Source organism: Miniopterus schreibersii, assembly GCF_964146895.1.
Source record: "Miniopterus schreibersii genome assembly, chromosome: 13".
NCBI lineage: Eukaryota > Metazoa > Chordata > Mammalia > Chiroptera > Miniopteridae > Miniopterus > Miniopterus schreibersii.
Window position 1 is genome coordinate 20,287,714 of NC_138113.1, and position 24,453 is coordinate 20,312,166.

The 24,453-nt window shown below is 38.7% G+C and overlaps 1 protein-coding gene across 7 annotated transcripts in view; it reads left to right on the forward strand.

Moving 5' to 3' along the window:
• Positions 1–24,453, forward strand: part of MTA3 (metastasis associated 1 family member 3) — a 134,966-nt gene that overhangs the window by 88,611 nt on the left and 21,902 nt on the right. For 3 of the 7 annotated variants that reach the window (XR_014000099.1, XR_014000101.1, XM_081155867.1), the window contains exons 10-14: positions 11,245–11,319; positions 13,117–13,175; positions 17,689–17,810; positions 20,355–20,506; positions 21,335–21,557. Coding sequence is in view for 4 of the 7 variants with exons in the window: in XM_081155867.1 (XP_081011993.1) it covers positions 11,245–11,319; positions 13,117–13,175; positions 17,689–17,810; positions 20,355–20,506; positions 21,335–21,557 (631 nt within the window). In the remaining 3 variants the exon portion in view is untranslated. Of the gene's footprint in view, positions 1–11,244; positions 11,320–13,116; positions 13,176–17,685; positions 17,811–20,354; positions 20,507–21,334; positions 21,671–24,453 lie in introns of those variants that run through there. The other 4 variants (XR_014000100.1, XM_081155870.1, XM_081155868.1 and 1 more) reach the window with 2 other exon arrangements.

A 24,453-nucleotide genomic window follows, 5' to 3' on the forward strand; every position in this document is an offset into this window, starting at 1 on the left:
AAATATTTTTTTTAAAACAAGGACAGAGTGTCTAACCATTTGCACTAAATATATCTGATTTCTGCTTAAGCTTTCTGCCCTCCTTTAGACCTTTGATATTTTTCTTTTTTAAAAATATATCTTTATTGATTTCAGAGAGAGGAAAGAAGAGGGGGAGAGAGAGAGAGATAGAAACATCAATGATGAGATAGTCATTGATCGGCTGCAGCCCGCAACCCAGGCATGTGCCCTGACCGGGAATCGAACCCCGATCGCCTGGATCCTAGGGCAACAGCTGCTGAGCCACGCCCAGCCGGGCTAGACCTTTGATATTTTTCTAGTTGTCTAATTGTTAAGCCTAAATTTTATTTATTTATTTATTTATTTATTTATTTATTTATTTATTTATTTATTTAAAATATATCTTTATTGATTTCAGAGAGAGGAAAGGAGAGGGAGAGAGAGATAGAAACATCAATGATGAGAGAGTCATTGATCAGCTTCAGCCCGCAACCTAGGCATGTGCCCTGGCCGGGAATCGAACCCCGATCGCCTGGATCCTAGGTCAACGCTCAACTGCTGAGCCACGCCGGCTGGGCTAAGCCTAAATTTAATCTAGACCTTTAATGTGGAAACAACGTGTAAGGCAGAGTAGGAGAATTTGCTTTATAAGCTTTCAATCTTTGACTCCTCTTAATAATATGCAGTATTTGACTTGCCATTTATTTATTTATTATCTATTTATTTATTTTTTAAATTTATCTTTATTGTTGAAAATATTACAGGTGTCCCATTTTCCCCCCCCAATTGACCCCCTCCACCTCACTCCCATCCCCTCCCCAGACCTTCACCCTGTTATTGACTGTGCCCATGGGTTATGCATATATGCCTATAACTTCTTTGGCTAATCTCTTCCCACCTTCCACCCTCCCTTTCCTCTTTCCTCTGAAATATGATCATCTGTTGCCTGCGTCAATGTCTCTACATCTATTTAGTTCATCAGATTCTTTTGTTCATTAGCTTCTTCTTAAAGAAGACCCTTCAACATTTCCTGTAGTGCTGGTCGGGGGTGATGAACTCCTTTAGCTTTTTCTTATCTGTGAAGCTCTTTATCTGACCTTCAGTTCTAAATGATAGCTTTGCTGGGTAGAGAAATCTTGGTTGTAGATCCTTGTTTTTCATCACTTTGAATATTTCTTGCCATTCCCTTCTGGCCTGCAAAGTTTCTGTTGAGAAATCAGCTGACAGTCATATGGGTGCTCCCTTGTAAGTAACTAATTGCTTTTCTCTTGCTGCTTTTAAGATTCTCTCTTTGTCTTTAACCTTTGGCATTTTAATTATGATGTGTCTTGCTGTGGGTCTCTTTGAGTTCTTCTTGTTTGGGACCCTCTGTGCTTCCTGGACTTGTAAGTCTATTTCTTTCCCCAGGTGGAGGAAGTTTTCTGTAATTATGTTTTCAAATAGGTTTTCAATTCCTTGGCCTCTTTCTTCCCCTTCTGGCACCCCAATAATACAAATGTTGGGCCTCTTGAAGTTGTCCCAGAGGCTCCTCATACTATCTTCATATTTCTGGATTCTTTTTTCTTTTTGCTCTTCTGGTTGGGTGTTTTTTGTTTCCTCATGTTCCAAATTGCTGATTTGATTCTCAGCGTCCTCTACTCTACTGTTGATTCCCTGTAAATTATTCTTCATTTCAGTTCATGCAGCCTTCATTTCAAATTGGTACTTTATGATGTCATCGATTTCTCTCCGTTGTTTTCATAATATTCTTATTAATATGGTTGAGCATCCTTATAAACAAAACTCTGAACTCTATCTGTTAGCTTGCTTGGCTCTATTTCATTTAGTTCCTCTTCTAGAGATTTCTTCTGTTCTTTCCTTTGTGACAAGTTTCTTTGCCTCCACATTTTGGCTGCTTCCAGGTGTTTGTTTCTATGTATAAGGTAGAGCTGCTATGTCTCCTGGAATTTGTAGAGTGGCTTTGTGTAGTCGGTGTCCTGTAGGGTCCAGTGGCTCAGCCTCCCAGTCACCTGAGCTGGGCCTTCTAGGTGCTCCCCTGTGTGGGCTGTGTGCACTGTCCTGTTGTAGTTGAGCCTTGGTTGCTATTGGCGTCACTGGGAGGAACTGACCCCCAGGCCAATCAGCTGTGAGGACCAGCTGCAACTACAGCTAAGAGCTGCTATGCTGGAGACACCCCTATGGAGCTCAGTGGAGCTTTGGTTAACCAAGTGTGCCCCTTGAGTGTGTCACTCATGGATGTGGTAGGGTTGTAATCCAGCGTGGTCGAGTCTGACCAACAGGTGCACTGTCTCTGGGGCCTCCCGGGAGGTGCAAAGTCAGCCTCTGACAGTGCCTTGCCCAGGGCCACCCAGCATGAGCTACACAGCAAACCGTAGTTGGCTGCTGCATGTGCTGGGCTTGGAGGTGCCCAGGAGAGGCCAAGCTATGAGCCAATGCAGCTGCCACTAGTGCCAGGCCCGGGGCTACTTATCAAGCTGTATGGGGCCCGCTGCTGCTTGTTTGAGAGATTTTAGGAAAGTCCTAAGCATGGGGCTTGAGAGTCCACTTGCACAGAAAAGCCCCTGGAAATGGCCTGGATGAGCTGCAGGTGGGGAGGGGCGGGGCCTCCGGGAATCACGGGGCGGGGCCAAAGGTGTGAGGCGCTGGCGATTCAAACATGGCGCCTGCCTGCGGGCTGTGTGGGGAGGACTCGCCAAAGGAGCCATGGCCTCTGCCAGCTCTTCTTTCTGGGAGGAAGCTGCCCTCCACCTGTTGCCCTAATTTCAGGCAGGTTAGTTCCCCCCCGAGGGTCCCAGGTCCTTTCAGGCTGCTCCCCAGCACTGGGGCTTAGAGGGAGCGTCCGGGTGAGTCTGTGCCGGGCCCTTTAGAGGAGCTGCTGGGGCTCCCGCAGCCTCCGCGACCCTCAGCCGCAGTCCCCGCTGGTTTCACAGCCTGGAGTTCTGGGGACTTCTCTTCCTAGCCCTGGAGCCCTGGGCTGGGGGCCTGCTGTGGGGCTGGGACCCCTCACTCCTCCGGGAAACCTCCCCCGCCGCCGAGATGCCCCTCCCGGGCTTAAACAGGGGCATCGGGTGTGGGCCCATGGCCCCATCTTCACGATCCTCCCGCGTCTCCGCCCCTCCTCCCTGTCTCCGTGCTTCTTCAGGTCCCTGGTTGTGGGGCTTCTGTGCAGCCAGCTTTCAAGAGGCTCTGAGTGATGATGGTTTTGTACTTTAGTTGTAATTTTGATGTAGCTGCGGGAGGCGGCGCGTGTAGCTCTTACCTATGCCGCCCTCTTGTTTCCTTCCTGACTTGCCTTTTAAATACTAGGTAATCTTTTCCACTGTTATGTACTGTCTTTTGTCTCTGTATTTGTGGAATGGCTTTCTTTAATTAAGCTTACAATGTCTTTGAAATGGAGAAATTTCCATTTGAGAAGTCTATAATTAGATTTTTATAGCAGTCATTCTTTTAAAAAAAAATAGGAAAATAGAATCTTTATAGACTATGAAATATTTGATGTGAGCTAATATCCTGCCTTTTATGTTGTTGAATTTTTATTTGAATTATTTCTGAAGCAAAATTTTTTCTTATCAGTATGGATACATTAAATTCCAAACATGGTGGCTCAGCAGCTGAGCATCAACCTAGGATCCAAGAGATTGGGGTTTGATTCCTGGTCAGAGCACATGCCCAGGTTGCGGGCTGCAGCCGATCAATGACTCTCTCATCATTGATGTTTCTCTCTCTCTCTCTCTCTCCCTCTCCCTTCCTCTCTCTGAAATCAATAAAGATATATTTTTCTAAAACAAGTAAATAAATAAATAAAAATTCCAAACATGATAATTAAAGCTGTTAGTGTCACTGACATTTGTTCTTCTGGCAAAACTTCACTCATACCCAGAATGTTATATGTCATGATTTCAATTTATAGGACGTACAGGTGAGAATTTAAAATGCATTGGTGACATTTAGCTTTAGATGGTCAGAATAACACAGCAGCGCAATGTTATTACTATAGTAGTTATTTATATGATATAGCTATACCACTAAATAGAAACCACAAGAACCAAACCCCTTAAAGAAGAAAATCTGGAGGCCTGACAAAGGATTGGAAGATGAGAAACAATACAGTGAAACTGCTTTCCCTGCACGGAGTGTTACATCCTCATTTTATGTTTTAGTAACCCTTCTGGACACATTTCAATTCAACAAATGTCTGTTGAGCATCTGAACATGCCAGGCCTTCAGGTAGGCACTAGGCATGCAACAGAAACAGCATTACTTCAGGGAGTGAGTTCATAGTCAAGATCAAGAGATTGAAGCATATACACCAACTAAAACAAAACGTAGTTATTTCTGTCAGTAGTTTGAACAAGTACTATGGGTATTGGTAGGGCACCTATCAGTTGTGCCAGTCAAATCAGAAATAGCTTCACAGAGTTAACTGGCATTTCAGTGGGATCTCTGATGGTAAAGGGAGAAAACAGCAAATTGAAAAGTCTATGGGAAGTATGAAACTTACAGACAGCACTCTTGGGCACCTAACACAGGACTAGGAAGTAACTCTCTGAAGAGTACCTTGGTGCAATATACTCGGACACAGAGGCTGACATTGATATAACAGTAATAATGCTGTTAGATGTTTTTGTTACCTTCACAATCCAACAAAATTCTTGTAAATTTACAATGTGGTATATATTAGTTTTTGCTGAAAGTGGTTAGATTACTTGTTGATGAGCCAATCACATTAGATTTGTATTTTGGAAATGATACAAATTTCGTGAATTATCCACCCATGTCAAAAACCTTAAAGAATATATAACACCAGGAGGCTAACTGCCCAAAAGGTTTATATTTTTTGTAGTTGTGGGTGTTTTTAAACTAATTTTTCTCCCTCAACCCCTCCACCCTTCTTCTTTGTTCTTAGCCATTTTAAGATGTCACAGCTAAGCTCTCTCTGCGGTGATCCTTTCTGCATGGTAATTCATTATTTGCTCCACAGTGTTGTTTTAGGTTCTTAATTTGACTCTTGTGCTCTCCCAGGGCTATTCTCGTTTGTCAGTAGCTGTCTGTTTACTGCTTTTTTGTTAGGGGTGCGGGATGGGCAAGACTAGGCTGCCCTATTCCTCTAGCTTCTGACGTCTCTCTCCCTGTTCGTTTTATCTGTAAGATGTCTAGTTTATTGTCATAAAGTTGTTCATAATAGTCTCATATTATCCTTTTAAGGCCTATGGCGTGCATCTGTAGTGATGTCCCCTCTCACATTCCAGATGTTAGTAATTCAGGTCTTCTCTCTTTTTTCCTCATCATTCTGGCCTAGGGGTTTCTCCATTTTATTAATCTTTGCAAAGAGCCAGCTTTTGGTTTGATTGACTTCTCTGTTTCATTAATTTCTGCTTTTATATTATTTCCTTCCTTCAGCTTGCTTTGGGCTAATGTTCTTTGTTTTTTCCTAGTGTCTTTTTAAGATTGAAGCTTAGATCATTTATTTGAAATATTTCTTCTAATGCAGTCATTTATTGGTAGCATATGTTTAGCTAACAGTGATTTATTTTGCTTTGCCTGAAAAACTTTTTATTGTTTCCTTTAAAAAGAGATTTCGTTCTTTCTAGATTCATTTTTCTTTTTCTTTTAATGCACTAAAGATGTTTATTTGGCTTAATGCAGTTTCTGATGAGAAAGTTCCTATGTATGTAAATGTTTCTTTTTCTTTGTGTTTAAGATTTCTCTTTACTCTTGGCTTTTAGCAGTTTTACTACTACATTGTGCCTGGGTGTGTTTTTCTTTATAATTATTCTACTTGTAGTTCACGTAGTTTCCTAGAGCTAAGATTTTCTGTTGTGTATTGGTTTGGATAATTTGTGTTGATTTATCCTCTAGTACACTAATTCTTTTCTTTGCTATATCCAGTATCCTGATTAACTTGTTAAAGGAATTCTTCAAACATGATAGCATTTTTTTCCTCATATTTACATTTTATTCTATCTGTGTTTAAATTCCCCACCTATTTGTATTGTCCACCTTTTCAACTAGATCCTTTGATAGAATTATCATAGTTTAATATCCAATATTTGGGTCATATTGGGGTCTGTGTCTGTTGCCTGATTTATTTCTTGAAAATGGGACATTTATTTTAATGCTGTTTTTAATGTCTTATATCTTTGATTGGTTGTGGAACATCCTGTGTAAACAAAACATAGACTGAGTTCAACAGTATTTGTATTCTGAAATGAGGATGCCTCTTCTCCTTCTAGGTCATTATTGTGGGGGATTGAGTCTGTCTGGTCAGCAGTGGCCAGGTTTGGATTTTGCTGCTTTCTAGTTACCTTTAGTGCATCATTGTATTGAAGGCCTAAAATTTCATCTACTGCCTTGACATCTTTGAGTCTCATAGGGCCCCAAAAGCTCACTGATGAGTTCCCCCATTTTTCCAGCTATGCCCTTCACCCAGCAGGAAAGGCTCCTCACCTGACTAGTTCCCTTAACATCTCACCAAGTTTGCAGCCTACTGGGTTTCACTTCCCTGCCAGAGATATTCAAGCAAGCTAGTCACATCCTCCCATGGGAACCTTCTTTGGGAACCAGGGCACGCTTCCCCTCTTGTTACACAAAGCCTCACTTCCACAACTCCTACTGGCTCACCATTCCCAGTGCAACCCCTGTGTGGCCCAGCATGGTGTCCTTCCCCCCGAGCCATGAATCTGTGTCACTAATAAACTGCTGCCAACCTCATCTGTTTAGTCTTGAGTGTCATATGTTGTGTGCCTGCCCATCCTGTACTGCTTTGAGGGGGGATCCCTCACTGAAGGGGTGAATAGGAGGTGTTCCGAACATCCACAGACTTCAAATTCTTACCTGTGCTTGACATGGGGCTTGGAATGCTGAGGCTTTTTCAGTGTTCCTGTCCCAGCGCCAGCAGGCCCTGTACTCCAGAGCCTCTCTCCACGTTGTTGCCCTTCTGGTGGTGGTGTGGTGTAACTTGTTACTACAAGGTTCGTGGTGTGGCACAGAAGGCTTCTCAGCTGTCCTGTTGAAGCCCCAGTCTTGGGCGGGCTTTGTGTGTCCGAGTCTCAATGACAGCGCTCCCATAGTTTCTTCATAGCAACCAGTCTCTGCATTGTATTGCATTTTACTGGCAGGGGTTTGTGGATGGGCACAAACTTCCTGCCCTGCTCCAATGGCAGGCAGCTTTAGCTTTGTATGAAAGAAGGATCTGGGGAGCAAGGGGTTTTCTTGCCTGGTCCCCAGTGACAGCTCATCACCATTTGCACACCCACATCACCATCAACAGGGGTTTTCTTAGTATCTTCCCTTGTCCCTGTTCCTCCTGCTGAGCACCTGATGGAGGAAAGGGGTGTGTGGGTTCCCTTTGAGCACTGCTTTATTTAGCTCCATCTTACAAAGTTTGATGTATGTTTTCATTTTCATTCCTTCAAAGTATTTTTCATTTTGATTTCTTTTTTGACCCATGGATTATTTAGAAATTTTGCATATTTGATTTTTTTTCATGTTTTTCTGTTACTAAATTTTAGTTCAATTCTGTTGTGATCAGAAAACATACTCTGTAAAAACCATAATTTACATTTTTGAGATTTGATTGATTCTGATCCAGTATATGGCCTGTTATGGTGAATGTTCTCTGTGTTCTTGGAAAGAGTAGATATTTTGCTGTTAGGTGGAATGTTTTATAAATGCTACTTAGGTCAAGTTTATTGATAGCATTATTTAACTCTTCTGAAGCCTTACTGATTTTCTGTCCACTTGTTCTGTTACTTACTGAGAGAGCAGTGTTAAATGTCTCTAGCTATAATGGTGGATTTTTCTATTCCTTTCAGTTGCAGTTAGGTTTTTGCTTTAATTATATTGAAACTGTTGTTAGTACATACACATTTAGGATTGTTATGTTTTGATGGTGAACAATAAACAATGTTTTATCTTTTTGTTTTTAAAAAAAAAAATCTTTATTGATTTCAGAGAGAGGAAGGGAGAGGGAGAGAGAGAGATAGAAACATCAATGATGAGACAGTCATCATTTTTTTTTTTTTTTTTAATATCTTTATTGATTTTAGAGAGAGGAAAGGAGAGGGAGAGAGAGAGATAGAAACATCAATGATGAGAGAGTCGTTGATCGAGCCCACAACCCAGGCATGTGCCCTGACTGGGAATTGAACCCCGATCTCCTGGATCCTAGGTTGACACTCAACCGCTGAGCCACGCCCAGCCGGGCCGAGACAGTCATCATTGATCGGCTGCCTCCTGCACGGCCCCCACCAGGGATGGAGCCCGCAACCCGGGCATGTGCCCTGACCTGGAATCGAACCGCGATCTCCTGGATCCTAGGTCGATGCTCAATCGCTGAGCCATGCCTGGCTGGGGGACCCTTTTATCTTTAAATCATGCTTCTTTATTCATGCTAATACTCTTTGTGGTGAAGCCTGCTTTATCTTCTATTAGTATAATTACTCAGGCTTTATCTTTTTACATGGGATATCTTGTTTTCTTCCTTTTCTTTTACCTTACTTGTGTCCAAAGTGGGCTTTTGTGGACAGACTACAGTTAGAGTTTTAAAAATAAACAATGTGACAAACTCTGCCTTTAGTTGTAGTGTTTAGATCACTTACCTTTATTGTAATTACCAGCAATATAATTATTGGTTTAAATCTATCATCTGAGCATTAATTTTCCATTTGTCCCGTTGTTTTTGTCCTTTCCCCATTTTGATTTATTTTTTGTGATTCTCATTTTATCTCTACTAGTGGCTTACTAATTAAACTTTTGTTTTGTTTGTTTAGTGGTTTACAATATGCATCTTTAATGTACCACAGTCCACCTTTCAATCAAATACCGCTTAGGTTACACAGGTTATAAGAACCATACAGCAATGCGCTTCCAGGCCCTCCCTCCCATTTTTGTGCTTTTGTTGCCGTACACTCTATGATTACTGTTTTTTGCTTTAGATAATCAGCTATCTTTTAAAGAGATTTAAAAAATATCTTTTCCCATAAGTATAAATATATAAGGTATATTTATTTACTTGTCATTATTAATTTTTTTTTTTTTTTACACCATTTCTGCCCCTTTTCATTTCTTCATGTAGATTCAAATTTTTATGAGCACCAGTGGGGGCTTTCTCAGGTTTGCTGCTCTGGCCCAGTTCTTTCTGATAAACACCTGGTGGAGATCTGTGACAAATGTTTGTGGATTCCCCTTGTGTCTGAAGCTTCCTTGTGTTAAACAATTGTCTTCGCCCACTGTTGACCTTTAATTATTTGGTAATTTTGTTGTTTTCTTCTTACCTTAATTTTTATTGATCACTTGTTTCTTTTATGCTCTGCCAAATTAAAAATAGTTCATGAGGCCTGTCTCCTTAGAATGATTTTGGAATTCAGGTGATTGTCTTATAACCTTAGCTTTTGGATGGACTCATGAATTGTTAGGGTTTTATAGACTATCTCTTCTTCCTAATTTTTTAGGGTAGGAATGACATCCTCCTGTGGATTTCTGCATCCTTAAAAGAAGTAGTACCTGAAATAATGTAAAGTAACCTAAGAAGTTCCAAAGTTCAAAATAGCCAGGTCTTTCTTACAGTTGCCATAGAAACCCCTTTTAACAAAGGTATTTCTTAGCTTTTGTATTATTTAGGCTTCAGTTTCAGATAACAATATTACAGGAACTATTTTGAACAGAATGGGATATAATTTCAGAAATTAGGTGCTGAAATCTTTGATAGGTTTGGAAAAGTAGGCCTCAGGCTAGGCTTCAGAACAGTCCTACAGAAATGGCCCAGCAGGTGAGCTCCCACCTCTGCCCCATATGGAAACTGGGAAGCTGCTGGGTTAACTTCTGCTGCAGGATCACACTACTTTAACCTTGGTGTTGGGATCAGGAAACCTCAAGCAGAGCTTTGGGCTCTAAAACCATTTTGTGCCTCCTTGCTCTGATGCAGCAGAATGGATGCCTTGTGCACCAATCCTCTCTCAACCCTGCTTAATTCACTTCTGAATTTAGGTCTTATACACGTATATCTGATTGGAAGAAATAAATCACAAGGGAGTCTTGGAAATACAATGTTTGGATTTCTCATCTTTACATTATAGGAAAGTGAAATAGAAGGAAGTTGGAACTGATAGTGGACAAACTGTAACTGGAGTCGACAGAATCCATTTGAGTGAGCTGGTTTGAGGAGAAAGAAATTTATTACAGCGTGTTAGAAGGCTAACAGCCTCCAGGAGTTTCCAGGGATCCAAGTTTAGATGCTTCACAGCCAGGACTTGTGAAGCCAAGAGCAATATCTAACCCCACAGCGGCAATGCTCTGGCAGAAACCCCATTGCAAAGACTGATGCCTCTGCTACCAGGCTGGCTTGATTTGTGCTCCACTTTGACTGTCAATAAATGCCACATCTCTAGGGTCTACTCTTCGAATACTTCACTTCTTACCATTTTTTATATTACAGTGCTTTTGATTATGGGTGAGAGAAAGTCATCCTCACCTAATTTAGAATAAAGATCTAGGCCATATTAGTCAGAGTTCTTAGCTGCTAAGTACAGAATTCACAATATCTAATATAAGCAGAAAGGAATATAGGAGATTAGGTTCTCATAGAATCTCCGGAAGGACTAGAGAACCAGGCTTGGACGCTATACTTTCAGGAACAGTGGAAACACCCGTGCACTCTGCTGCTTGGCATTCATGATTTCAAGCTTCCATTGCAGAAAGGTCAACAGAGATGGCCCAGAGGAACATGATACCACAACCATTGTTCTTGCCAAACTATCCCAGTCTCCTTGCATGCAGCCTCATTTTGACGTTGCTCAAGTCTATATATCTAAATGTCATTCAGGTTTGTCAGCTTGGCCAGCCTAGCTTGTGAGTCTGCACCTTTGTTCAGCGGTGTCTGGGGGAAAATACAGTTTAGAGCTCCAAGGAGGATACGCTAGAAGGGGTTTTGGAATAATAAAAATAACAATACTAAAAATAATAATAATAAAGAATAAATAAATAAGTTAATTAAATAAAATCATATTAGTCATAAGATTTATAATTTCTAGCAAAACGGGAAGTAGAAGTGGACTGTGTCCTATTATTTTCTAACTGAATATGACTTGTTTGGGATACCCTTTGCTAAGAATTAATTTCAGTTTTCGTAAACTGAATGAATCTTCCATGTGGATATTTGCCTCATTATTTTAAAGTAGTGGTTTTAAAGGAAAGCAGCTGCTGTTGTAGTTGTTTACATTATTATGTTAAATATTTTTTTTTCAGCTCCCTTGGAAATCATTGACTAGCATCATTGAATATTATTACATGTGGAAAACTACTGACAGATACGTGCAGCAGGTAATTTTTTTGTATCACTACCAGTATGATGACATTAAAGTGAACTTTCCATTTATATTTTAATATTTCTTAGCAATATACTTAATTTTAAATTTGTCGTGTTTGCTTTATCTTTTTTAGATGTTTAAACTGCATGATTTCATATCCTTAAGATACTACTTTTAAGATTTTAATCTTAATATGTATTTTTAACTTTAGATGTTATTATGATAGCTATTTTGGAAAGATGGCAGGGAAAAATACTAGAGAAGTAGTGTTTTCTTTGTAGGTGCCTGGTGCTTCATATCTTTGTGAGTATTCTCGAAGGGAATGACCTAAGATGTGATGTTAGCACAGAGCTTTTGAACAACTTTTTACATATTGAAAATTGTGCCATTAACCATATAATTTGAGGTATTTTAAAAGATATTCTGAAACTTTTTTATATGACATTTTTGTAGATATACCCCCGAAATCTTTTATCTTTTAACTGTAAAGTTACTCTTACTAGTTTGATGCTTTGGTACTATACATACATTTTTATCCAAAATTATTTCTAGAAGCAGGGAACCATTTGTTTTTGACTCCTTCCCACATGTCCCAAATTGAGGTAATTCTCTTAGTTACTTATTTTGAGCAATATTTCCTGGGAAAAGGCACACTTTCCTGGAGCAACCTCAGTTAGTACTTGCTTTTATATTCTTCTGGTCACATGTCAGAACTGGTAAAGAAAGGGGCAAGTATATTTAACACAGACATTATTTTTCCTAAGTATGTGATTGCACAGTGGCCAGGTCTGGATGTTGTAAAAATACATTTTAAGGATCACTTTATAAATTACCACAGTGAGTTGCTGAGATCATGAATAGTGAATAGCCAGCACCCCTGGCTTGTTGAAACATTGCCAGTGTCAGCATCATACATAATTCAAAAAGTGCTTATTTGAAATGACTTAGGTAGGCAGCCATGAAGACCGTGTGTTCTGAAAACTGTTACTCAGAGCAGAGAGTCCCTAAAGATGGTGGAGATTATGGCATCAAGGGTGGTTGAAATAGTTGGATAAAATCATTTTCAGAAATTTCAACTCTGTCCCTGAAAGTTTTAAGTTTGTCCCCCTAAATGTTTTTGTTTACTCCTCATTGAGAAAATGAGGGGAAATATTTTGGTTTGTCTTATTTTTGGATATCTTTCATATATTATTTTCCTTCCCTATTTGCATTCATTGTTGTATTGATCAATCTCTGGATTTGACTACATAATCTTTTTCCCATTCCTTTTCCTGCATTTGGCTCCTAATTGGTTCCTAAAATCTGATGTGAGTTCAGCCAAGCTTTAAAGTATACTGCATACCTCCCAACATTTGAGGGTAAATGCTTATTTAATTGTACTTAGAATAGTTACTGTCTCTTTCTTTTGCATGGACTTTGAAAACTAATCATCTCTGAATATTTTTCTAAAAGTAAACATTATGTATGTTTTTTTTCTCCCAGAACAAAAAAAAGAAATAAGGTAGAAAGTAAATTTGAAAAGTAAAAATGGTTACTTACAAGTCCTATTTATTCACTCCTGTGGGTAATGGAGTTGTTCATTGCTTTATTTTAAAAATCTATTTCTAAAATATTATTAATACTTATATTTCTGTATCTCAGAAACTAGTGACTTTTCTTGGAAATTACTGCAGCTTATATGCACACCTTAAAATGGCAATTTTTGGATTATGCTCTAATATATCATTTTCTTGTGAATTTTTTAAAACAATGAAGTGGTAATAATTACTAAGCATTGTATGTAATATATTTTATCTATCTTTTGAATTAGAAACGTCTAAAAGCAGCAGAAGCTGAGAGTAAACTGAAACAAGTGTATATCCCAACTTAGTAAGTAATGGAAATCTTAAAATATTTGTCACGGTATTAATTCTCTCAAAATGAATGTCATTTTGGTCAATTTCAGCCAAATTTGAATTTCTTTGTGTACCTTATATTTTTCCACTACAAAACATGAGACTTGCTTCCCATTATATGACTACAGTGATATTTTTCGAGAGAGAAATGGCTGGTGGGAGAACCACCAGTAGACAACAAAAGGCCTGGAAGAACAATGGCCCTGTATTTTACTTCTCTCACAGCTGCAGGGGAAGTGTCAGGGAACTAAGCTATGGAACTATTATTTGGAGCAAATGTGTTTCAGGAAGCTACCAACTTATGAAACTTGTACCTAATAGAATGGATTTTGTTTGGGTAATGAGTGTTGCCCTTTTGAGGTATGTTATTTGGTTGATAATTTTATATTATTTGCTTAGGGGAGGAGTTAGGGAAAGTAATTAGGATCATACTTTGTCAATGTTGGATAAATAATGAATAACTTTTATTGTTTTGGCCTAGCATTCTATCATTGTTTTCCTTTTGACTTAGAAATTATTGTTATATCAAAATGGATGCCAATTTTCTTTTTATATGCTATGTTTTAAATGAATTGTAATCTTTTTCTTGAGATCTTTGAAGTTTGATTATTTATTTGTTCAGGAAAATTTAGTTTATCGAGCACCATGTATATAGTGCTATCCGAGGTTCTTTCGGGATAAAAATGAAATTTACTACAAAGTTCTATGTACCACTCCAAGATTTTTCTCACTCTGTGAGCTCCGAACAGTTGTTTTATACTTAGCCTTTTGTTTGCTGAATTTTGATGTATTAAGACATTTTTATATATAGGAAGCATCATAGTAAATGAGTTGTAATATTTCTTACTAATCTTTTTTAATCTCCACCTAAGCATATGCTTTCCTTGATTTTGGAGAGACAGGGAGGGAGAGAGAGAGAAACATTTATGTGAGAGAGAAACATCAATCTGTTGCCCTTTGAACTCACCCCATCTGTGGATCAAACCCACAACGGGGGGTGTGGGGTGTGTGTGTGCCCTGACCAGAAATTTAAACCATGACCTTTCAGTGTACGAGATGACACTGCAACCAACTGAGCCACACCAGCCACAGCATCTTACTAATCTTTTATCTCATGGCATATAACATGTAATTTACAGGGTACATAATTTTTATTCAGAGCTGTTACCTCTTTTTATAAAGAAACTGCTATTGGAACACAGCCATATTCATTCATGTATGTGCTATCTGTGTCTGCTTTTGTGCTACAACTGCAGAGCCTAGTGGTTACTACAGAATTATAATATCCACAAAGCTTAAAATATTTACTATGCCAACCCCTGATCTAAGTGAATGATTTTTGGAGCTCGAGACAGTTTCTAATCATACTTTTAAAAGAAGTTATATAAATCATATACATAAATAAATAGAACATATGAAGCTGCATTATTGAGTTGGATAGGTATGAGTCCTTTGAAGAATTTTCCAGTTAACTCTAGAACTGAATATTTAAAGACAAAAGTAGATTAAGAATTACTTCATACTGTCACTCTTCTGAGCCTGGCAGTCTCCTGCATGCAGAGCAGTAGAGGTAGAAAGGTTCAGAAGACAGGTCCCGTTCTAGTATGGGAGAGACAGATGCGAAACAGCTTGTCACCCAGTGTGACAAGTACTAAGATGGAAAATGGCTCTTCTGTGGCTGGTGTGGTAGGCAAGGGCCATGAGTTATCCAGCTGATGAAGAGTGGAAATGGATTTTAAACAAGGAAGTGTGATGATCAGATTTGTACTGTAAGACCACTGGCTACATTCTGAAGAATGGTTTGGGGAATGGAGTAAGAGTGGGTGTAAGGAGACCAGTTGTGACATTCTTGGAGAGGAGAGAGAGTAGGTTGACCTAGAGTTGTGGCCCTGGAAGTCCCGCTCTGCTTGGAGGTGATTGACGTATTTGGATTTGTGGAAGGCAGATGTCAGGGTTGAGTCCCAGGTTTCTGGCTAGCACAGCTGTTCAGCAAACTGAGAAACTGTGGCAGGGAACCAGGTTTTAGGTAATTTTGAGTTTGTTGTGTCCACAAGAGGTGTTGAATATATTGTCAGATATATTGGTCTTAAACTCAGGGGAAAGTTCTGGGCTAGAGATACAAAGTTGAGCTTCATCAGCTTATAGTACTGTGTTTTAAACCATGGATGAGATTTCTTAGGAGGAGCAATAAGAAAAACGTGCCTTGGACCAAGTTTGAGGAAATTCAGTATTTATATGCCAGATAGAGTATAAAAGCTAAAACAGAATAGCAAGGTGAATGCATTATTATCATCAAAGCTGAGAGAGGAGTGTGTTTCAGGGAGGGAAACAGTGTCAGATGCTGGTGAAAAATATCCCGGGAATTGAGCAGCATGGAGGTCATCGGTGATCTTTAATGCAGTGTGAGGGCTGCCTATGGGCCAAGGTGCTGCAGACACTGAGGATTCGCAGCTCAGGGAACCTGGCTGGAAAGGGCGGTCGAGAGAGAGTTCTTGGCTTTGAGGAGTAGGTTGGGATAGAGATATGGGAGAGTTTTTAAAATAGGAGAAATACATTCCATGTTAATGAGGAGGGTCCAGGAAAGAGAGTCAAGTGTACAGAGTTCTCAAGAGGGTAGAGGGATGGGCTCTGGAGCACAGATGGGGGAAGGAAAGGCCCGGGCATTAGATAAAAGAAGGGCAGCTTCATATAATGTGATTTTAAAACCTTTTTCACGTTTGTTGTGGAGTAAAAGTTTATTCAGATGGTCACATTGACATCAATCATTTGTACCCTGAGAATTAATCTGTAGGTACTTGGTTTCAGAGTTTAGGTGATTCACATGTCATATCCAGCCTTTGCACACTTGTTTTCCTTTTGTAATTATCATAATGGTAAGGCCCGTGGTTTTAGTTGGTCACAAACTGTTCTAGATTCTGGCTGAGAGCTGAAGTTGTGTTTACTCTTACTCTTTTTTTCAGGCAGCTCCTCTGTAAATTTGTATTAGCTCTTTTTCAACACATACATTTAGCCCTGGGCTAAGTGTCAGAAATTTTCATATTTTGGGGAAGTCATTTAATTTCAAGGGGCCACCATGTCTTATTTATCTATCTAGTAGGTTTTTAAAAATCAGAAATATTATTATATCCCTTGGAAATCTTAGTCATTCTAAATCACCACTTTTCATTTTGTACATTTCCAAATGAAAACTTTAAGAAGAGAAATACATTCTTTCTGGCTTAAAATGTGTTTTTATAACCAATTTGTCTTTAAAACACATTGCTTGGCACAGATTATGAGTGTAAATAATAGCCCTGCATGTAGAATAGGGACCTCAGAGCTCTCAGAGGTTAAATGATTTCATATGGGGGTGGTGGTGGGGTGTCACCAAGAGTTACCGTAACAATGCCAGGAAGAGATCTTAATTTGCCCTAAGGCAAAGCTTGCATACTAGGCTTTCTCTGGTCATTGGAACTGTGGGAATGAGAAACAGCAAAGAGGAAACTCCTAAACCAATTCTGTGTTGAAACTCCAAGTGTCTTGATAGTTGTGACTGCTCCTTACTTCAGTGACCACAGGAAGATATAGTTATTCAGCATTTATTTCTCCCAAATAGGCGTGAAAGCTCCTTCAGGTCAGGCACTGTATAAATGCATGCTAAATGAATTATGAGTTTATAGAGGACATACTGTGTGTACCTGTGCAGTATTCTTGGGCATGGCTTACAAGCAGGGAGCTAGCCTGCCCTCGATGGGGACAAGTTGGCCATGTTTGCACAGCAAGTACAGGATAACCTGGACTACCTGTCTCTGGGGAATTATGGCCTCTGGGGAATTTGCATGTACACTGCTGATAGACGTCACCCTTTTCCTCCTCCTAAAAATTTTTTCTCAAAGAGAAAACCCCCAAAATACATGTATTGGTTTTTCTTATTTCAAATGCTATGTAATTTCCTCAGAAAAGTTTAAACATAATAGAAATTATTATCATGAGTGGTCAAAGTCTCCTGAAATGCTGACTCACCTCTGGAGATATGCTCTGTTGACATTCAGAGTCTGTGTTGAACACGGGCTTTTGTACAGTTCCCTGGAGAGTCAGCAGGACCAGGACAGTGCTTTCCTTTGAGCACAGCACATCGCCTTTGGCTTCATTTATATGATTCATAAAAGTATTTTATTTTCTCAGGAGAATTTGTGATAGCTGATACAGCTTAATGACTTGTATTGTTCAAAAGCATCAGAGGGTGTCCTAAAGAAATTATATTTGTGTGGAGACGAGAGATGGCTGTACATATTTCTTTTGTGTTGGGCATAAGAGATTGGTTTGTACATGCCTTTGTTTTGTAAAAATGAATGGTTCGGGTTGACTTTTACCGGTGTATTTCTTCTTCACCAAGCATTCAGATTTATTGATGTGTAGTTCAGATAAATCAGTAATGAAACATAGAGCCTTTGCCATGTTTGTAGAAGTCATTTTTATGACCTCACTTTACATTTCATTGAAAGCAGCAAACCAAATCCCAACCAAATATCCACCAGCAATGGCAAACCTGGCGCTGTGAATGGAGCCGTGGGAACCACGTTCCAGCCGCAGAATCCCCTCTTAGGCCGAGCATGTGAGAGCTGCTATGGTAAGTTTTCTCCAGCCGGGCTTTATTTTCTCATTTGAGGCCTGACTCAGTGAAGTGCATGGAACTGTGCTGGCACTGTGGTTGGGAGGCACACGAGGTCAGTACTGGGAAGAAGGCAGAATAGTGTAGCCTTAGGGTGAATAGATGCCCATCTGCCTTCCTCCTGGACACTTGAGTATTTAAGTACTGGGTTTCCTTTGATTTGCTTTTGTGGCATCCTGTGTTTGTTGGGTATCCATGGCATTGTAGCTAAGCTGCATTCAGAGTTGTTATTAGCTTTGTGCTAACCGTGGTCCCATGAAATATACCAAATCCCCTTTTGGAGTTTCTCAGTGTAATTTGACAAATTAAAGGCTCCAGATAATTTTGTAGGAAAGACCTGTGTGTGGGTAAACTGTCGGCAGTCCTCAGACCAAATTCCCTCAGAGCACTGGTTTGGGGGAGATGCTGTTCTGTGGTATTTGCTTTTGGCCTCAGGCCCCAATGTATTCATCCATGTCAAACACCTACCAGAGGCTGGTTGTATTATATTTATTGGTGAGGTGAATTGTTACAGAGTTAATACACTTTTTATGTTTATTTAAAATCTCACACAACAGTATGATCTCTTAGTGGTGTATTGGTGACATTGTCCTCTGTTTTTCCTACAACCAAAGTGTGCTGAAGTATGAGAGGGAAGAAACGAACGTTTATTAAGAGTCTAGTTGGTGCCTAGTTTTTGTCTCTCAGCAGCTCTTTGGGGGTAGATGGAGCCTGCTGCCCTAAGGACATAGGGCCAAGAGTGTGTGTGACTCTGCTCCATACTCCACACTAGGCTTCAGCATTAGAAAAGGCTCTTAAAACCAAATCATATAATTTCTCTCCTGAAACTAAGGAAGGTGCGAGCCAGACAGATTGATGACTTCATAGAAATGGTACAGGCCTAACTATTTTCTGCACCATAGGAGCAGGAGGGGAAACAACTTGTGGAAATTAGCTTCTTTTGGTCAAGATTTTACATGGATTGCATCATAAATGTCTTTAAATTGGGAAATCCTAGATTTCAAAGTGCATTTATATTTAAATAAAAATAAAAAGAATCCTGCAGACAAAGCAGACAAATGATAGTGACTTAATCTGTCTTATTTTTTATTTACAAACCCCTTCACACATACATAATCTCACACATCCCTTTAAATAATTATTGTCATTTTTATGTGTGCATGACAAATAGGCAATTTTAATTTTATAATATTTATTTTTGGTTCATATTTTAAAATAATTTCTATCATAAAATATCTTAGTATAGCATACATATAAGATTTATCATTTATAGAAAGAATTTGATATTTTCTGTCACTTTTTAATTGAACATCAATTAATTATGTATGGAGAAAGACATTTGTTGACAAATATTAAATGACATGTCTCAGTTTGGGTAAAAATGTATATTTACGTATGAGTGAAATTTTGTTTCCAGAACCCAAAATAAGTCCATGCCTAATATGTAAAATTCTTATTATTTGTGTTTTTAAGCAATCAACTTATTATTTGTTTTTAAATTATAAGAGAAAGGTTGCTACTTTCAACAAGTCCTTCAGAAGTAGTACATGACGAGTGCACAGTGGTGTTCTCAATAAACTAAAGGCAATTTGATTATAACGATCACTGTATTTTCTTTTTTTGACATTGGTTTGTGAAGTGTTAGCTGACTCCTTGTTGTTCTACTTAAACATTTATCTGCTGTAACTTACAGATCAGGGAGAAATATTCCATGGCAAAGTTACAGAAATATAATAATGATTTTTATGCACCTCATTAACTTAAAGGTTTCCGTGTCAGTGTTTTCAAACTTCAGGTGGGGATACTTTAAATGTTATATGGCAGTAATTTAAACTGCAGAACAAGACTAACACAGGCTTGTAGTGTTTTGCTATATAATAAATCAACCAAGTTATTAGGTCTTAAGCATGCTGTGATGTTGCTACATTTGCTCACTGGATATGGGCTTATGGTCTTGAAAGGAATTCTGTTTTTTAAAGGAAGAAATTTAAAATAATTATTTTACCTATTAATTAAAATAAAGGATTGAAAAACAGATAGCTGGTTCTGTCACATTGCTGCCTCTATCAGTGGGGCTTCTCTGAGTACCATAACTGAACCCATAGGTTTGGAAACCTGGATTTAGACTTTAAACACTAATAATAATAATACCTCGCAGATAACTTATTTCCGGAAATGTACACATTAGAAAATATTTGTAATTAACAAAAACTCCCTTAGCAGTACAACATACAATGTAGGATACTTCACCTAATAGCCTCTCTTAAACAGATACCATGGGCACTTTATATAGAGAGAGAAATAAATAGTTTTTAATGAATTGTGATCTTGAAAACTGTATGTATATATTAGACTTTCATGTTTGGCTTGCAAGGTGGGGGAAGAAAAATAACATTGTAAACTGAAAGTGGCTGTGGAATATTTTTTGAAATATTTGATTTTATATATTGATGTTACAAATTCTATAGCATTCTTTGTTCTTTCTTTTTCCTCCATCTTTAGCTACACAGTCTCATCAGTGGTATTCTTGGGGCCCACCTAATATGCAGTGTAGGTTATGCGCAACCTGTTGGCTCTATTGGAAAAAATATGGCGGCCTGAAAATGCCCACCCAGTCCGAAGAAGAGAAGCTATCTCCCAGCCCGCCTGCAGAGGTACACGAGCAGCAGTCCTTTTAGTATTGAGGATGGCCATGTTTTTCAATGGCTCGGTCAGTCCTTGAAAACAGAAGTACAGTGTTAGGTAATTTAAAAGCAAACAAAGCTATTTTTATAGCTAAACATAGCACCACAGTATTCAGGGTGGGGTGGAGAGGGGCAGGGACAAATCATATCGTTTCAGGTATTCAAAATATTTGTCTTGTGAGACGATTACTGAGATAAAAGAACAGTGTGTATGGGAGGCCTTAGCATAAGTAGAGCGCTTACAAATTAAATGTTCGTGTTCATGGCTTTTTTGAAAACAGTTTACACCCTTTAGATACTATTGGAAATGTGTCTTATTACATAAATCAACAAACTGAACATTTCCCCCCCCTCCTGGGCTATTACAGGAGGCGCAAGACGGTGTGGACTTAATCTTGAGGTGAACACCAGTTGAAATTTGATTTTGGCAAAATTCTCATAGCAGATATCAAACACCCAGCTCTATCAGAGGGAGACTATTCTATTTGAGTACAACAGGATCTCAGGAGTCCTTCAATGTTAAAAAAACAAAATAACCTCTTTCCTTTAAAAAAAAAAAATTATTGTGAATATAGTTTTGGATTGTTAGTGTCAATTTAAAAACACAAATACCCACCCCTGACCCCAGACCCAGTTTTCTTCTCTACTTCCCCACTTTCTTTCCATAAGTACACACTTTTTAATTCTATCCTTTGGGATAGCGTATTAAGTTGTAGATGTTTCAGTGAAGATTTAAAAACTGCACTTTTCTTTGAGCAGCTCTGTTCTTTACGTGTCTGTTGGTGTCTGATTCTGCAGGACCCCCGTGTCAGAAGCCACATGTCTCGCCAGGCCATGCAGGGGATGCCGGTCCGAAACACTGGGAGCCCAAAGTCTTCAGTGAAGACCCGCCAAGCTTTCTTCCTTCACACTACATATTTCACAAAATTTGCTCGTCAGGTCTGCAAAAATACCCTCCGGCTGCGGCAGGCAGCGAGACGGCCGTTTGTTCCTATTAATTATGCTGCCATTAGGGCAGAATGTAAGATGCTTTTAAATTCTTAACCTTACGTGTTGTGCTTCTGACCATTTTCTCTCTTTTCTGCTCTCTTTTTTGTTTTGTTTTTGTTTGCAATAAACATAAGTTCTTGTGTACAGCCTTTTTTATTTGGTTTATTTTTTTAACATTGTTTTTGTCTGCTGCCATCTGTATCATGCCAACCTGGAAAGAAAACATGGAGACCTCTGCCGTCTTGACGAGAGTGTAGTGTTCAACAAAAGACTGGTGGGAGTGGTCCTCTCCAGAGGGGTTCCGTGAGGGAACTGCTTACACAGGCCTTACTGAGGCGCTCTTACCTGGCAGGTAGTGTCACAATAGAATCCCCAAGGGGGTGGTACAGTGAAACTCCGTAACTGAGATACGCAGTCCCGTCTTGCATGAATTCATTAGGTTTGAGTAAAATCTGCCCATTTACACTAATTAAAAATTGTATGTCTTTGTAAACCTTGTTTTCCCATGAACCTTTTACAATTATCAGACAATATTTTGGAAATTCACAGTGCTTTATAACAAACACTAGGTTTATTAGAAGATTTAGCAAATTATAAATGAATTTAAAGTCTTTTGGGTGAATTTTCTGAAAATACACATTTAGTTTTTACAAGCTAGTGTCCGAATTTGTGGTTGAGCATTCTTCCTGTTGTCCTACTTGGTTTCCATTTCATAATCATATATCATATATTACCACATAGCATTTACATGACTTTATTACTCTCATTCGCAACGCATTCATTCTTGCTTATGTTTCGTTTTTTCGTTAGAACGAAGCTCATATGTCCCAATGAATTGTGGATTGTTCTGTTATTACTATGCACCCCTGAATGTGTCCCTGAGTTGTGTATGAGCTCTGATTCTGGTCATGCTACTTTCAGTCACCTTCCTGGCTAGCATTTTAGAGCCATGGAACTTTTCCCCCAAAGGATGAGAACACTTGCTGCCCGGCGTAACAGAGAGGAAATCTGAAAGAGAATCAGTAGATGTTTTTTCTTTATCCGTGAGATAAGAAAATTCTTGTTACGAGATGTTCCATTTTGATTTAAAGAGGGTATCTGTAAAAGGAGTAATGATTGAAAAACACTTCATTCCTAATTTTCAGCAAACAATTGAAAGGCTTTAAAAACTTACAGGTAAAAGTTTATAAGGAAAGGAAAGTGCTTTGTAAAGGGAGTGGAAATTGATAGTAATCTCTGAGCCCCGTGGAGGGGAGATTTAGCTACACTAGATTCACATATATTTGAGAATTTAGGCTTATGTTGAGGTTTCATGCCAGCATTTCTGAGTTGAGGGATTGATGCTATTTTCAGTTTTTAAAATCCATTTTAAGGAACTAGAATATTTATATTTATCTAAATTGCTTAGCTGATTTAAAACATACTTTTATATATAATTTCTTAAATAAAAAGAAAAAAACATTTGAGAAAGAAAATGAATGAAATTCTTCCATTAAAGTTGGCTGGGATCCAGTATCATCTTTGTTCCTGTGAATGGAAAAGAAACCATCACCCACTAAATAGGCTGCTGGAGGAAGCTTCTGTTTTCCGTGCATGGCTCTTCTGTTTGTTTCTCTGAATTGGCACATTGTCTTTTTATATTTTGATGATTCTTTGGTGAAGTATATTTTTCTGTCACCTCATTTTAATATTTTCCCCTCAATTGAAAGGCCATACTCCTTTAAAAAAGTCAAGAATAAATTACCTGTATTTTATTTCTACAAACGTGATACAGTAATAATCAAAGAACGGTCATTTGTGATGAGATTCAAGGAACATTTTGTTTTGTACTTAGCTTCATTGATTGAGTTACATATAGAATTAGATTCTCAGAATAATTAATTTTACCTTGAGATTTAAAATGATAAAGCTTCAGCAGGCATCTACTCAGTTATTTTTTCAGATAATCAAATACTGAACTCTTCGTAGCATCTAATTAATTCTTATATCAGATTCTCCCTTCTTATGTGCATCTTATTACAGCCTCTTCAGCAGATACCTTGGTCTTGGCTTGTTAGTGAGATTAGGTGTTAATAACCTGAGGTCTGTAAGCAGCCATGTCTCTGGTCCAGTGAGAATGTATAAGTGTATTTTTGGGGGTAAGCTTTTGGTTGCTGCAAGGCAGTGATAATCCTGTCCCTCCCCTTAAAAAGTTAAGAATCACTGTGATGCAATATGAATGTTCTTTTAGGTCACATAAAAGGTTGTAATTCTAGATATTAATAGATTAAGAACTCCAATTAATGCTTTTCAGAGTAATCATAATATTCGGAAAGAGAAATAGTTTTCCCTGTGAACTTTAGCGTCTTCCTCTTATAAGCACTGTCTATAAAAGCTGACCCCTTTGGTAGCACCATCAAAACCAGTGTCATAGCCAGAATTTATGGGGTGACAGACTCCATGAGTGAGGAAGTGGGGTGCTGAGGAGATAAACTCCCCACTAGATGGGGGAGGGCCTACTCATAACTGAATTCTTGACTTAAAAGTTAATCCTTGTTTAGAGGAAATTTTTGGTCAGTTACAACAGCTCTTACTGTCTTTTCATTAAGAAACTGGTATTAAAAAAAAGAAAAGAAACTGGTATTAAGGACCACAGTATTGTAAGAAGGGGAATCTTTGTTTGCATATGTGTGAAGCATCCCAAGGAAAATGTGAGAAGTAGCATCTGTGGGAAGGGAAACTGGGAGGCTGGAGAAAGGTGTTGGGATGGAGACTTGCCACTCACTGTTCATCCTTTTAAGACTTTTTTCAGTTTTGAACCATGGGAATATATTTCCTGTTTTAAATAACTTAAAAGCAATTAAGTATATAGTATACCCAACATGTTTAAATATATATATGTATATATGAGATATATGGAAAGTGAGTTTTTAAAACCAATTTCTCCA